Genomic DNA, 13,398 nt, shown 5'->3' with positions numbered 1-13,398 from the left:
AGTGAGACCGAAAGTGACTTTGCTGCCACTGCCACTGCTACTGCCAGGTTTCGAGGTTGCTGGCCCGTGCAACCGACGACAGCTTCCGGCCTGAGCCCTGCCCTGCTTTGCTTTGCTTTGCTTTGCTGCTACTCCAGGCTGTGGGCGGCACTCACTGCCAGTGCACTGCATCCAACGTGGCAGCAGAGCAACCAATCATCAGCCGCTGGCCCAGTCATCCGAGCCGCTAGTCCCCATCCGGACGAACCGCCCTGTCATTGGTCTGATGTCCATCGCCTCACTTTCGGATCCATTTTCTTAACTCCTTTTTCTGGCAGTCCGCATGGCAATTCACGGTCGGTCATCCACTACAGAAGACTTTCCACCTGCTGGGGAATAGAGTTGGGTTTGAATCGAACACGGTTGAACAACAACCACACCACACAACAGTGTTCGGCAGGAGTGTATAGCATCATCGGATTGAAAAGACGGTGTAGTCCTAGGTACTAGGTAGTCCGTCCTCCACTGTCGAAGATCGTTGTCGCAAGTGTCAACAGGGCACGCCCTCCCGCCTGTCCCCTGTTTGATTCGACGTTTCGTATAGATACCCGTCTCAACTGAGTGACCAAACCCACCTGCCTGGAAGGAGGGGAGCGAGGACAGAGCCTGGAGGGGAGAGTAATAATGTACACAGTAGAGGAGAGGATGAGCTGGCACTACAGACTTTTACCCTACCTCCATTTGAGTCGACTAACAGAGTCTATACCTATACACCAAAGTCACAGTTTCCAGTCTAAGTTCTACTGTCCCGACCACCACAACAAACTGTCCACAACAAACTGTCACTCCCATCTACCCCCTCCGCCCCGGATCGGTCGTGCGTGCCCTGTCAAGCACACGAAACAATGGACCAGCACTCGGGAGGACGCTTGGTGGGGCTTTCCCTCATTTTAGTAGACAGTAAAGGGTAAAGGTTGCTTTGCCTCTTCTTGCTCATGTAAGTTTCCTCCAGCCTCATTCTGACCACTCGAACTTAAGCCAACGGGGCGCACGAGAAGAAAAGAAGGAACAACGAGTGACAAGTGACGAGTGGGAAGAGGCAGAGATGAGAAGTGAGAGATCCTTTGTGCTAGGTTGCTAGTCTAGTTGCTAATTACTAGCTTGGGGAACTTGGTTTCTCGCTCGGGGGGAGGCTGGAACCAGGGTCAGGATCTTGGTCTGTTGCTCGAACCGTCGCAGGCCATATGGAGAATTGCCGCCCCGTTTCAATCCAGCAATCCCGGGGAGGAACTGGTAGTGGTGGTGGTGGTGGTGGTGTGTGTGGCAGTTTCGGGTGCCAAAGAGAGACAGACACTCAAGAGGCGGCGGATTTATTCATCCCAGACTCATTCTCATTCCCAGTTGCATCCCGCGTGCAGCCAATGGATTCCAGAGGAGGGGGGGGAGGAGGCGAGCCTGTCGAAACCTTTCCCATCGATTCCGCCCGGGCCAGGCTGGGAAGTGGATTTGTGGTGTGGGAATTGTGGATTGTGCATGATGTGAGTGGAGCCATTTTTTTTTATTATTATTATTATTTGGGAAGAATTAATAAATCTGGTGGTCCAAAAGAACAAGACCTGTCACACCTACACCGCCTCTGAAGTTGAAGATGTGAGATGTGATGTTTTCATGATGCTGGTGCTGGTGCTGGTGCTGATGCTGATGCTGATGATGCTGTGGGGTTATTGATGATGTTGTGATTGTTATTGTTGTTTATTATCATCTTCAAGCTAACTAATAGCTACTGTAGAGTGGTGATTGTAGATGTAGGTTAATGGCAGTAAAAGATATACTTCTACTCCGTAGTGGTGGTTGATTCTCTGTTGTTGTGGTTCCCTTTCTATTGTCTTGTCTGCTGACCTCCTCTTCCTCTCCCTCTTTCTTTTCTTCCTTTCTTCCTTCCATCCTTTGCTTCCTTAAGGTTTCCTTCCCTCCCTTCCGGCTCTGTCCGCAGTCTGCACATCTGCACACCCTCTCAAACAAGACACTCACTCCCTTGCCTTCCACTTGTCTGACTATGGCAAAGCATTCTACCTCTTACGTAGGAGCGACCAGAAAGAGGGAAGGGTGGAATGGGAAAATCATGGATCCGCCCAGGCTCAGCTCTTTCATACTCAGTATTATTATTGTTCGCCTCCCTCGGGCCCCCATCCAGTCCCCATCCAGTCCCCATCCAGTCCCCATCCAGTCTTATCCACTCTCCATCCAGTCTAAGCATCATACATTGTTAGTCGAGTGGAGTGTGGGGTTCTTAGAGAGGGTCTGTAATCCCGTGTGATTCGCCTGGGAACCGCTGCGGTGGCTCTGGCCACGAGTCTAAACTCCGTGGAATTAAATTCACCACCTCCTTATCATCCCGCCCATTTAGTCCTACGCATAGTAATTCCTAGTATTTATTTTTACTGTTTGACTGATTTACCTGGTCTGACTACTTATTTTTACTTACTTACCTACCCTACTCTATTCTCCCTTCCCCGTATTGATTTTCCCGTCCCTCTCCCTCTCTCTCTCCTTTTCCCTCGCCCGTTCCCCCTCCTTCTCTCTCTCTCTCTCTCTCTCTCTGTCTGTCCGCCTCTCTGTCTTGTGTCTGTGTCTGGTTCCGCGTCTGTTTTAGTCTCTGTTCCTCCCCCTTTCGATCGGTGTATCAGCTTCTTGTTTCTTCTTTCCTTCTATACTTATATAGTTGGTGCACATTATCCTCCTCCTCCCCCTCTCCACCCCCTTTCCCTTGCGCATAACACAACACACATACATCCCTCCCACTCACTACTCTTCACTCGCCTTACTCGCCTTACTCGCCCATTATTAACAGTCCGTCCATCGGGCCCCCATCGGAACTACAATCTTCAGTCTTCTGGATCGCATCCCAGGCTGTACAACACTTTCCGCTCGGATTGCCACTGGTTTCTCACGCCTCCCCCCACTAATAGAGAGGCAAAAAAAAACAAAAAGAACAAGGAGATTAATATTCCACTCGCACCTCGACACACCATCCATTGGACATTCACCCCTAGGATCTTGACTGCCCTGCCTATTTGATCGACTTCCAGATTCCATTCCTTCAATGGCTCCCTGAAGTGATCTCAACTGGATAGAAAGGCGACTACTCTCTCTTTTCCCGTTCCTCTGGACCTTGGATACCTTGACCTTGACTTGACCACCGTCCCGCCACCCGGATTTAGGACCCCAGGATTTATATCAACGATCCCTTACTGTGTCTCTGCCTCCTTCGCCCTTTACTTTGCTTTGACAGAGACTCGTGTGTGTCTAACACCAGTCTCTTCAACCTCCCGTCCTCATGCTCATGCTTCCCCCTTCCCCCATCTACGGCATGTATCCCCCCATGCTGCCCACTCCGCCCCCCACTCCGCCCGCGCGCTGCTATGCTCCGGAAGACCGCTTGGGACTGCTCCTGGCCAACCGGCTGGAGCTCACCAGCATCCTGGGCGTAGGCGCCTATGGTGTGGTCTACACGGCCGTCGACATTCATACCAATGTCCTGTATGCTGTCAAGGCCCTCAACAAGTCCGGACTGGATGCTCGCCAGCTCAAGTTCCAGCAGCGGGAGATCAAGCTCCACCATATGGCCAGCCAGCACCCCAACGTGGTCTCCCTGGTGCGCATTATGGACTCGGTGGATTGCACCTATGTAGTCATCGAGTTCTGCCCCGAGGGTGACCTGTTCTCCAGCATTACTGAGAAGGGCAACTTCGTGGGCAACGACCTACTGGTCAAGCGCGTGTTCCTGCAAATTCTGGATGCCGTCCACTTCTGCCACTCGATTGGAATCTACCACAGGGACCTGAAGCCGGAGAACATCCTGGTGACAGACCAGGGCCTGACGGTCAAGCTGGCGGACTTCGGTCTGGCGACCACTGACTATCTGACATCCGACTTTGGTTGCGGGTCAACCTTCTACATGTCTCCAGGTATGTTTTCTTTGGTTTGATTGTCGGGTAGACCAGGCCAAATATTGCCATGAACAACAGCTGACCTGATCATAGAATGCCAGCAACCAAGTTCGCGATCGGTGACGTGCTACGAATCAGCGCCCAACGATGTGTGGAGTCTCGGGGTCATTCTGGTAAACTTGACGACCGGCCGCAACCCGTGGAAACGGGCCTCGATTGAGGACTCGACGTTCCGCGCATATCTCAAGGATCCGTACTTTCTCAAGTCCATCCTGCCCCTGTCCGATGAAATGATTTGTATCCTAAGCCGTATCTTTGAGTGCGACCCTTCCAAGCGGATTACCATCCCGGAGCTCCGCCAGGTGATCTTGGATTGCCCGCGGTTCACCATGAACCCTGTTATCCCCTGGTCCAGCGGACCCGTTGACTATCTCAACCCCGTGCCCGGGCCCGTGGACACGTTCAACACGCAATCTTCCGTATCGTCTGGATCCTCTCAGTACTCCGACTTCTCGAACTCAGTGGTCTCCAGTGCTTCATCCTACACGGAAGGCTATCCCGACATGGACAGTGTCTCGTCGATGTCTTCTGTGGGATTCGAGACTGAAGACTGCAAGGACTTCTACCCTACGGACCCGATCCAGGCTCCCGAGGGACACGTCATTCCTTTCAGTTTGATTCCTGTTTATTGAATCATCCAGAAACAAAAACAAAAGCACTTTTACGCAGGTCACGACTAACGGCATTTGACATCCGTCTCTACTGGGTCACTGTTCGACTGTATTTTTCCACAGGACAGCCGGGAGATTTCACTTTTCGACACTACATTCTTTGGACATACGCCTCCTTCCGGATTGGATTTATTATACCCTATTTGTTTTTGGCATAAATTGCCTTTTATTGCAGTTGCAGCTACAGCTACAGCCTTGTTATTGAGGATAGGTGGCCGTGGATTGTTTAATAATGGTTACACTTGGGTGGAATTTTGCTCGGGTTGACTCGGGTGATACACTTGTTGGCGTTGAATTGGGCGATGGCATTGAAAGAAAAGAAAATACCCCGGACTTATTGGAGTTGCCTTTTGATCTTATACATAATTACATAGTGTGGTTTGATGCTTGGTTCTGACTGGCAACTGGCAACTTATGGCAACCTTTTGATTCTTTCGATTATTTGGCAGCGTGTTACTAGTTGCCTTACACTTCTTGACAACATTCACACATTGACAACATTATGATGGACATATTTGTACTTTTATTTCACTGTTGCGACTATGAAGTTGTTAGGTAGATGCTGTTGATTTGTGTTACTGCTGAGGTCATGCGTGATGTTAGGCAAGTGCAACGCAGGCAATCATGATTGTTGCCTATATGTACATTAGTGTATTGAATGCGACTTCTGAATCGCACTACATCTTTTCTTACATGGACTCAGCATAGTTCTATAGGTAGACGGTAGACTCCTGAAAGTCCGCTTCAGCATAAGTATATTTTACATGGCAGCATGGCAGCATGGCAGATACGTGGCTCCATAGTAGTAGGCACAGCTCTTACTCCATTATTTATCAGTCATCATTCTTATTTACCAATATGAACCTAAAACTAAGGTAGAGACACTGTATATACTCCTTGCCACTGCACACTATGCATGTATGTACTAGCATCTAAAGTTACAAACTATAGACCGACCCCATCCCACACCTCATCCCACACTACAGTACAACCCCCCCCCCCGCCCCAAAACCACCCACAAGACCAAGACCAAAACAAGCCTACATATTCCTACCCCCAGTAACCCTAACCGTCTCCCCGGTCACATAAGCAAACAACGGACTCGCCACCGCCAACACCACCCGCGCCGCCTCCTCCGCACTCGCCGGCCTGCCGAGGGGAATATCGGGATACTGTCTGGCTGCCCCCTTACCTGAAGCTTTCCCGTTCCCGTGCCCATCCCCAACCCCATTCCCATTCCCATCCTTCTTTTCTTCGGAGGAACCCCCCCGTCTAGCGAGCAACTGCCCCCCCGGAATCCCCAACGCAACCCTCTCCCCCGCCGCCGTGACCATGACCGCCCCGTCCTCCTTGGGGGCGGTGAGTCTGGTCCGCACATGCCCGAACGCCACCGTGTTGGCGCGCACCCCGAACCCCGGCCCCCATTCTTTGGCGATCGTTTTGGTCAGTCCCGTTATGGCCGCTTTGGCGGTGCTGTAATTTGCTTGACCTCTAGCTTATTATTAGTTTGGGTGGTTGGGGGGGGGGAGTGGAAGTCATGGGGATTAGGGGCTAGGGTAGGGCAAGGGTTGGGTTGGGTAAGGTAGGCTAGGGCAAGGGCTTTTGGAGGTAGCGTACGCATTCCCATGCACCCCACTCGTGGAACTGATATTCACGATACACCGGGGTTCGCCGTCTTTGACCCGGAAGAACGGGGCCGCGGCGCGCACGAGCTGGAAGGGCGCTGTCGCGTGGATGGCGAGCATGGTGTTGAATTGGTGGGTTGTCATCTGTCCGTTCGTTTCTGTTTAGTATAACATCTTCCCCTCCCAAGGACAACAGCAATCAGAGTGAAAGGGGTGGGTTACTATAAGGGCTACCTACCTTATGGATCACCCCGTCCCAGGTGAACCCGGCATTATTGACGAGGATGTGGATCTTGCCGTTCCCGAACTCGGCGGTCTGCTGGATGAGCGAGTTGATGTAGGTTTCGTCGGTGAGGTCGCCGGGGATGGCGACGGCGGTTTGGGGGAAGTTGGGGTTGGGGTACTGGGTGTTGAGTTCGTGGGCAAGGGCGTGGGACTTTTCTGTTCTTGGGGTTAGGGGTCTTTCTTTGGGTGGTAGGTTGGGGGGTATGGATGTTGCTTTGCTTTGCTTTGCTGCACTGTGCTCTGCTTTGCTTGGGAGGAGGGTAGGTAGGGCATGGCATTATTCCAGTGCAAGTGGAGGTAGGGCAAGGCAAGCCAAGCCAATATCTCTAACCCTGACCCTGACCCAAGTAATCCCAAGTGCTCCAAGTAAAGCAGCGCAAGTACAGCAGCGCAAGTACAGCAACACAGGCAAGGTAAGGCAGCAAACTAACCACCATCCACATCGGCAATGACCACGCGCGCCCCCTCCCTCGCGAACAGCCGGGCGGTTTCGGCGCCGATGCCCTGCGCGGCGCCCGTGATGAGCGCGGTTTGGTTGGCCAGGAGGCCCTGGGGGTAGGTGAGCTGGGTAGATAGCTGGGTAAGCCGGTTCATTCTGCTGGTTTGGGGGTGTGAGGTTGGAGTTTGGGTGGATGTTGTGTAGGTAGGGTGTTGTATGCGGATAGGTATAATATTGGGTGGTGGTTTATGGTTACTGGTTTATGCGGGGAATGGAGAAGATGCCTCGGCCTCGGTCCATACCCACACTAGCCGAGAGCCGTTCTTTCGGAAAGTACAAGCATGCGATGCAATTGAGAAAACCTTACATTGCTATGGATGCAAAACGTGGTGGGAATCTCTATACAACTATGACATAGGCTTGGGCTTAGACTTACACTAGGCTAAGAAAGTGACCTGACTTCGACTGAAGTGACCTGGGCTGAAAGTTCATCAGGGTCACACATTGCTTACTTTGTTACAATCCCAGGTAGTATCCTCCTACACCCCCCTTCACCCATCCCTCGTGTTCAACTGTAGTACTCATGATGCCCTTCTCTCCTGAGTCCCTTCTGTCCGTTCGTCGCTCGTGTTTACTTGCTTACCAAAAGAACGATTGGATTGTAGTCCACTAGGCCACGCAGAACCACTTTCAATTGTACTACACCACAACTCGAGAAGGATGGGTATCACTAACTTCACCGACTACGTCCGATGGTGCCTCTCACAGCACCCACAACAACACATACAGCCATCCCCCGCCATCGCTTGCAGAAACGCCTCCACCGTCGCATCGTGTCCCGCCAGGATCTGCAGGATCAAATCCCCGTTCTCGAACGCCGCCGTCAGATCCGCCGCCCCCGTCGCCGTCGCCCCAGGGCTGCCGCTGCCACCACCACCACCGCGGATGAAAAGCTCCTGCCGACTCACCTCCGTCGTCTCCTGCAGTAGTCTCACCACCTCCCGACACTGCAGCAGCCGGCCGCGCAGCAGAAACCGCCGGATGCGGCGCGTCTCGTCCAGCGCGATCTCGTACTCCCCGTAGCCCACTAGCACCCCGGGGTCGGTTGCCGGTGACGTGGACGTGGTGGTCGATGCAGCAGCAGCTGCTGCGGTGGTGGTGGTGGTGGTGGTGGTGGTGGTGGTTCCCGTCAGGGACAGCTCGTAGGGAATGGCGAAATCAAACAGCTGCACGGTAAAGTCGACGATCGAGGCGGCATACAGCAGATGCGTGCCGTCTTTGGGACAGCCAGGACACTGCAGGGAGATACGGCACGTCGCCAGCGCGGTCGCGATGGCTTGCAAAAGCAGATCAAACCGTGGGTGATGCACCATCGTCGTCACGGACCGCAGGCGGTTCATGTGGAACACCAGCGCGTCGCCGCAGTCGCACGTCGGTTGCATGTGCACCGCCAGTGGACAGCTGGTGATCCCCTTGGTGATGAACTCCTTCTGCAGGAAGGTCGGCGACATGGACGACGTAGCAGCGGTGGTGGTGGTCGTCGTTTGGTCGAAGATGGACAGCTGCGGCGGAGGTGGTGGTGGTGGTGGTGGCACGTACCCCCCCGGCGGCGGGCCCCCCATGCAAGACGGATGAGGATGAGGATGATACCCGAGATGCTGCGCTGCAGCGCACGACTCGTCCAGTAACGAGGAGACGTCCGTCATGCTAACTCCCTGACTATCAGGACTGTTAGAATGGCTGGGTTGGCTGGTATCCTGGGGACTCTTTGCATAGCAATCGAGAACAGCCTCATTAACTTTCACATCCAAAAGCACACACCTAGTAAAGAGGTGAAGGGGGCAAAGACTCACCGGCTCCTCCAAGATCCCATCAACCACCGAAGGTGGCTGACTCGACACAAACGGCTCAATATAATTCCACCCGCCATGGAGATTCCCACCCCCACCGGGACCACCATCTCCTCTTGAAATCATCGGCTTCCGTTGCTCCGGATGCTGATTCTGTTGCTGTTGCTGTTGCTGCTGCTGAAGCTGCAACTGCCCCAATTTCCGTAGCGTAGCCCGATTCTTACTCCCCTTGGGTTTCCCAGACCGATTGGCAACGCGATACCGACATGTCAACCCATGTCGCAGACACCGGATGCACGCCGATGAGGACGAGGACGACGAGGTGGGGGCCTCCTTGCCCCCCGACACGGACAGGTTGCATTTCACCTTAGACTGGCGGCAGTTCTCGCACGCAGCCCGCAGTTTCGGGGTGTCGATAATGTTGGTGGCGCCAGGGCCGGTCGTGCGAGCGGCGTGATGTTCGGTCTTGATAACCGAGTGTGTTTCTGCTAGCATTTATCCTTTTTATTTTCTCCGTTGATATTAGAGAGGGAGACTTGTCTTGGTAACTTTGCTTTGTAGGGGGGTGTGCGAGCGCGCGTGTAGTTGTGGTTCTGTGTGACCTCCCTCTTATAATATCTGTGAAAGGGTGGTGGTGGTAGTAGTGTTGGTGTTGTGTCGAGTGCCTCCGGGTTAGGGTTGTTATTTGTTGTTTGTTGGTTTCAACCGCGAGTTCTAGAAATAGAAGGAAAACAACAATGATAGAACACCATGTACAACAGACATACATATACACACAATACAGGCAGCGCGACGGTTTGCCAAGCAGAAGGGAGAAGCCTGCGATTTCTCAATTCGAAATTATAGAACTGAAATCGGGGAGATCACCTTTTTATATATACTTCATATGCTTTTCCGAGCAAGAAAAGTATAATATAAGCTTGAATCGCATCAGCAGCAGCGCACGCGCATTCTTATTTATATCGACCACCCACAGTGCTAGTCTTCATACACCCTTCCCCCTAACGCTGGGCTCCCCGTTGCTTGGTTTGCTGGCTGCTGGGCTGGGGCTGACTGACTGACTGACTGACTGACTGAACTAAATCGAATCGAACTGACTGGCTGGGTGCGGGCTGGCCCAAACCTGCAAGACTTGAACTTCGTATCGCGAAATCCCCAAATGAACGGTAAGCGCAGATGAAGTCAGCCGTCGTGACACCTTAAATCATTCCATCTGATCCACCTCGCATGGGGGGAAGGGAAGAAGAAAAGCCGGGGGGCTCTCGCGAATCTAAGCGTCGTCGTGGTTTCTTGACATGTGTGTCCAACTGACCTGCCTGTGGCTTATTTTTGCTTCGACATTCTTTATCATCTTACTTGTCGGAAAAGAAAATACACAATCCAAAAACAGAAAAAGAAAATCAAAATCAATCTGCCAGATTCGGTTTCGGCCATCGTTGCTTGGCCACCAGAGCGGCCCAACCATAACCCTCGTCTATTTTCTAACGTAAGAGGCCCAACAAGATAATAAGCTCAAGTGCAACATTGCCTTCGTTTGTTCGGCAGGCCCAGTCAGTGGGCGGGAAGGGAGTTCACCCTTTCTCACTCCTCCCCCCCAACTTTAATGCAGATTCTGCGTGAATCAAGATATCCAAATTGTAAGGCGAAAAAAGGCTATTGTCTCTGACGTAGCATCCAATAGCACTGGAATAGAAAATCGGTATGCAAGCCAGCGCATACCATGTGAGCTGTAAGACTGATTGCGGGATTCGTCTGCCCGGTTTGAAATGTCGCAGGGCAAGCGGTGAACATCTGAATAGATACCCTTAAGAAATTCACAGTTATAAAATGTTGCAATGGTCAGCAAAGCAATGTGGAAATTGAATTGTTAGACAAAATGTCTCGTGTCCCGTGTTTTGACGTCAGCGTCTATTTCTCAGTCCATCTTTGCGCTCTAGTACTAGGGGGAAAAATCAGTCGATTATGGCTAGATTTCCGAAGATGGTAACCAGCAAAAAACCCCTTGTGCGATCCTAGATCCCCTTGCCGGCGAATCACCGTCAGCTCCAAGCACAGCTGGCGGCGAATCCGCTGTGTCTGTAATCAAACGCCTTCAGCAACCCGGTCAGATGAGCAATTGCGGCGCAGACCACCAGCACGTGAAAAATCTGATGGGAGCTTCCCCACAGATCGAATTGGCCGGGTCGCAAGCGTTCGGGGACCCGAGCCGCATAGATCGCTGCCCCCAGGATGTACAGGAGACCCTGGAGCACCAGCCAGCCGAGTCCGATCTGGCGTGTCATCTGCCCCAGCCCGTACAGGCGTAATCCGTGGATCACGGGAAACACCGCTGACAGGCCCATGCCGACAAACATCGCCGCCCGGAACGGTCGCCAGCCTGGGGTCCGGAATTGGGGGAAGATCGAGACGACGACGCAGCCAAGGCCAATCGTGCAGATCATGCTCCAGTAGAGCCGTTGCAGCGCGGGCTGACAGTAGAAGCCGAAGTAAACGCTGGGGATGAAACTGCCCACCGTCAGCCCGACAATGCCCGCGTAGTCGAACGCGTTCCCGATGCGCGCCACCATGGGCGAGTGATTTGAGATCGTGTGGTAGGTGGCAGACATGCCCAGGCAAAAGGCCGCCCCGGCGAAGAAGCAGCCGAAGACGATTACGTCCGCCTGCGTCGCCGTTTCATACCGGGGGGCTAGTGCCCGATACAGTGCGAAGGCCGCCGGCACGACCAGCAACGATGGCAGCAAGTGCGTGTAGATGTTGACCGTTTCATTGTGAAGATAGGTCAGGGACTGGAAGGAAACAAGGAAGGAAGCCGAGGCCGGCCGATACCCGCTATGGATGTGCTGGTTATCGCGCTGCCAATGGGGGAGCTCCTCCCAGTGAAGCAGCTTCTTGAGGACTTTGGGAGGCTGTTCCAGCACAGCAGCTGCCACAGCAGCAGGCTGACTCGTGCCCAGAACCTTCTCCTGGCCGTGAGTGGAGTGACGCTGGCGAGGGGCCATCTTCTTCACATGCAGCCTGCGGATACTGTATGTGGGTATGTATGTACAATGACAGATGGGTTCCGGGATTTGTTTCAATTCTGTCGACGAAGTTGGCGAGGGAAGAAGGGGACCGGTGACCCTGAACTGAATACCCAATATGGCTCGCTTCCAAGACCAAATAGCCCAGGAGTGACCGGAACCCCCGCTATAATCACCGCGACCCAAAAAAGAGGTTGATGAGGACAAGAAAGTCGGTTGGGACTCAGCGGAAACTCGCCGCTTCCTCGGGCATTGCATTGTTGGGGGCAAAGGACAAGAAAACAAACAGCGCAAACGCTGCAAACACCACCGCGATAGCATACGGTAGTCAGCTTCATCCCTACTCCGTCTTCCTCTTCCCCTCAAAACGTCGCTCCAACCGGCTATTCACAACTCGTCGCTCCTTTGAATATGAATAATCGAGCGCCCCCGATACGCAAAGCTTCCGGGAGTCGCCTGAAGCCCGTGGCAGACTCCCTGGAGACGGTGGGCTTCGTATCTAAAGGAGACCGGAAGTACGCCTGCGCGCCTTCCAACCCCCACCTCCGCCCGGGCTGACATGCGCAGATTGCTAGACCACAAAGCTCAAAAGGAATATTATAAAAGTATTGTTGAGAGATATATGGCGTTCTGCGCTCTTCATGCGAAGGACATGGACGCTGCCTGGACATCCCTCCCCAGGAGCGCTTCGGATGACGCAACCAAGAACCCGCCTGCTTCCTTACCCACGAAACCAACAGGAACATACACTCCTTCGGCAGCATCAGAGTTATCTACTATCCTGCTCTCCCTCAGAAAGCTCCGGGAGGCCGTCCTGGCCACTGCATCCACAATCCCTATCATTTTCTCCCAGCAGGTTCACCTGTTCTCCGTTAAGATCGCCATCCGAGCCCAACATCCTCCATCGTATACTCCCTCCCTCCGATACCTCATGGAAGAGCTCCACACTCCATCACATCCACTTCCAGACTCCGATCTAAAGGAGGTGATATCGTACCAGATCCTTGATTTTGCTTGCCGGCAACAGGACTTGGGTGCCGCTTATGAGCTGCGTGCACGGGCGCGCAGGAAATATGCATTCAATTCGTCCATGGTCGATGAGGTCCTGCACGCGCTGGCACACGATGACTGGGTTATATTTTGGCGCATCCGTAAGGGAGTAGATTCCAACATGCGCGCCGTCCTCAATTGGGCTGAGGAACGGGTTCGAAGGCACGCTCTCAAAGCTGTGGGTAAAGCTTATCTCAACGCCGATAGCAAGTGGATCACCGAAGGTTGTACCGGAGAGAAGGAGTTGACGTGGGAGAAGCTGGTGGAATTGGAGAAGCTCGGATGGGAGAAAGAAGGTGATAAGATCATCATTAGGAGGCCGAAGCAGAAACCCACCGTCAATCTGACCCCCATCAAGGAGGCTCTGTGATGGTGCATGGCCGAAAAATATCATTATATCATTATATCATGGCCCGGCGAATTATGATTCAAGGTTATGGCGTCTGGCATAGGGTAAGATGTTTGAATT

At 53.1% G+C, this 13,398-nt stretch overlaps 5 protein-coding genes across 5 annotated transcripts; 2 read left to right on the top strand and 3 right to left on the bottom strand.

Moving 5' to 3' along the window:
* Nucleotides 1–3,316: 3,316 nt before the first annotated feature.
* ASPACDRAFT_56619 (serine/threonine-protein kinase) lies at nucleotides 3,317–4,621 on the top strand (the record flags this gene model as incomplete). Its single annotated transcript, XM_020203151.1, has 2 exons — nucleotides 3,317–3,947; nucleotides 4,023–4,621. 2 exons carry the CDS (start codon nucleotides 3,317–3,319, stop codon nucleotides 4,619–4,621), a joined length of 1,230 nt encoding a protein of 409 aa, XP_020061573.1.
* A 1,034-nt stretch (nucleotides 4,622–5,655) lies between these two features.
* Nucleotides 5,656–7,265, bottom strand: ASPACDRAFT_110593 (SDR family NAD(P)-dependent oxidoreductase). Its single transcript, XM_020195489.1, has 4 exons — nucleotides 7,002–7,265; nucleotides 6,524–6,726; nucleotides 6,278–6,429; nucleotides 5,656–6,151 (listed from the first exon to the last, which is right to left on the bottom strand). The coding sequence occupies exons 1-4, from the start codon at nucleotides 7,162–7,164 to the stop codon at nucleotides 5,701–5,703; spliced, it is 969 nt and encodes a 322-aa protein (XP_020061572.1). The 5' UTR covers nucleotides 7,165–7,265; the 3' UTR covers nucleotides 5,656–5,700.
* A 333-nt stretch (nucleotides 7,266–7,598) lies between these two features.
* On the bottom strand, nucleotides 7,599–8,944 carry ASPACDRAFT_110590 (uncharacterized protein). The gene is made up of 2 exons (XM_020195488.1): nucleotides 8,863–8,944; nucleotides 7,599–8,775 (listed from the first exon to the last, which is right to left on the bottom strand). Exon 2 carries the CDS (start codon nucleotides 8,713–8,715, stop codon nucleotides 7,753–7,755), a length of 963 nt encoding a protein of 320 aa, XP_020061571.1. The 5' UTR covers nucleotides 8,716–8,775; nucleotides 8,863–8,944; the 3' UTR covers nucleotides 7,599–7,752.
* A 1,954-nt stretch (nucleotides 8,945–10,898) lies between these two features.
* Nucleotides 10,899–11,858, bottom strand: ASPACDRAFT_38802 (hemolysin III family protein; the record flags this gene model as incomplete). Its single annotated transcript, XM_020200507.1, has 1 exon — nucleotides 10,899–11,858. The coding sequence occupies one exon, from the start codon at nucleotides 11,856–11,858 to the stop codon at nucleotides 10,899–10,901; it is 960 nt and encodes a 319-aa protein (XP_020061570.1).
* Nucleotides 11,859–12,290: 432 nt separating this feature from the next.
* On the top strand, nucleotides 12,291–13,299 carry ASPACDRAFT_38801 (uncharacterized protein; the record flags this gene model as incomplete). The annotated part of the gene is made up of 2 exons (XM_020200506.1): nucleotides 12,291–12,394; nucleotides 12,447–13,299. The coding sequence occupies 2 exons, from the start codon at nucleotides 12,291–12,293 to the stop codon at nucleotides 13,297–13,299; spliced, it is 957 nt and encodes a 318-aa protein (XP_020061569.1).
* Nucleotides 13,300–13,398: the final 99 nt, after the last annotated feature.

The sequence above is a fragment of the Aspergillus aculeatus genome, assembly GCF_001890905.1.
Source record: "Aspergillus aculeatus ATCC 16872 unplaced genomic scaffold ASPACscaffold_1, whole genome shotgun sequence".
In the NCBI taxonomy this organism is placed as follows: domain Eukaryota; kingdom Fungi; phylum Ascomycota; class Eurotiomycetes; order Eurotiales; family Aspergillaceae; genus Aspergillus; species Aspergillus aculeatus.
This window is presented reverse-complemented; position numbering and strand designations above follow the sequence as displayed.

Bases quoted from the DNA above. Each gene is read 5' to 3' on its own strand.
- ASPACDRAFT_110593 (XM_020195489.1), bottom strand. From the start codon at position 7,164: ATGAACCGGCTTACCCAGCTATCTACCCAGCTCACCTACCCCCAGGGC. The intron at 6,727-7,001 runs GTTAGTTTGCTG...CCCCAAGAACAG, and splicing joins CATTGCCGATGTGGATGGTG to AAAAGTCCCACGCCCTTGCC. The intron at 6,152-6,277 runs GTACGCTACCTC...ATAATAAGCTAG, and splicing joins AGTGGGGTGCATGGGAATGC to AGGTCAAGCAAATTACAGCA.
- ASPACDRAFT_110590 (XM_020195488.1), bottom strand. From the start codon at position 8,715: ATGACGGACGTCTCCTCGTTACTGGACGAGTCGTGCGCTGCAGCGCAG.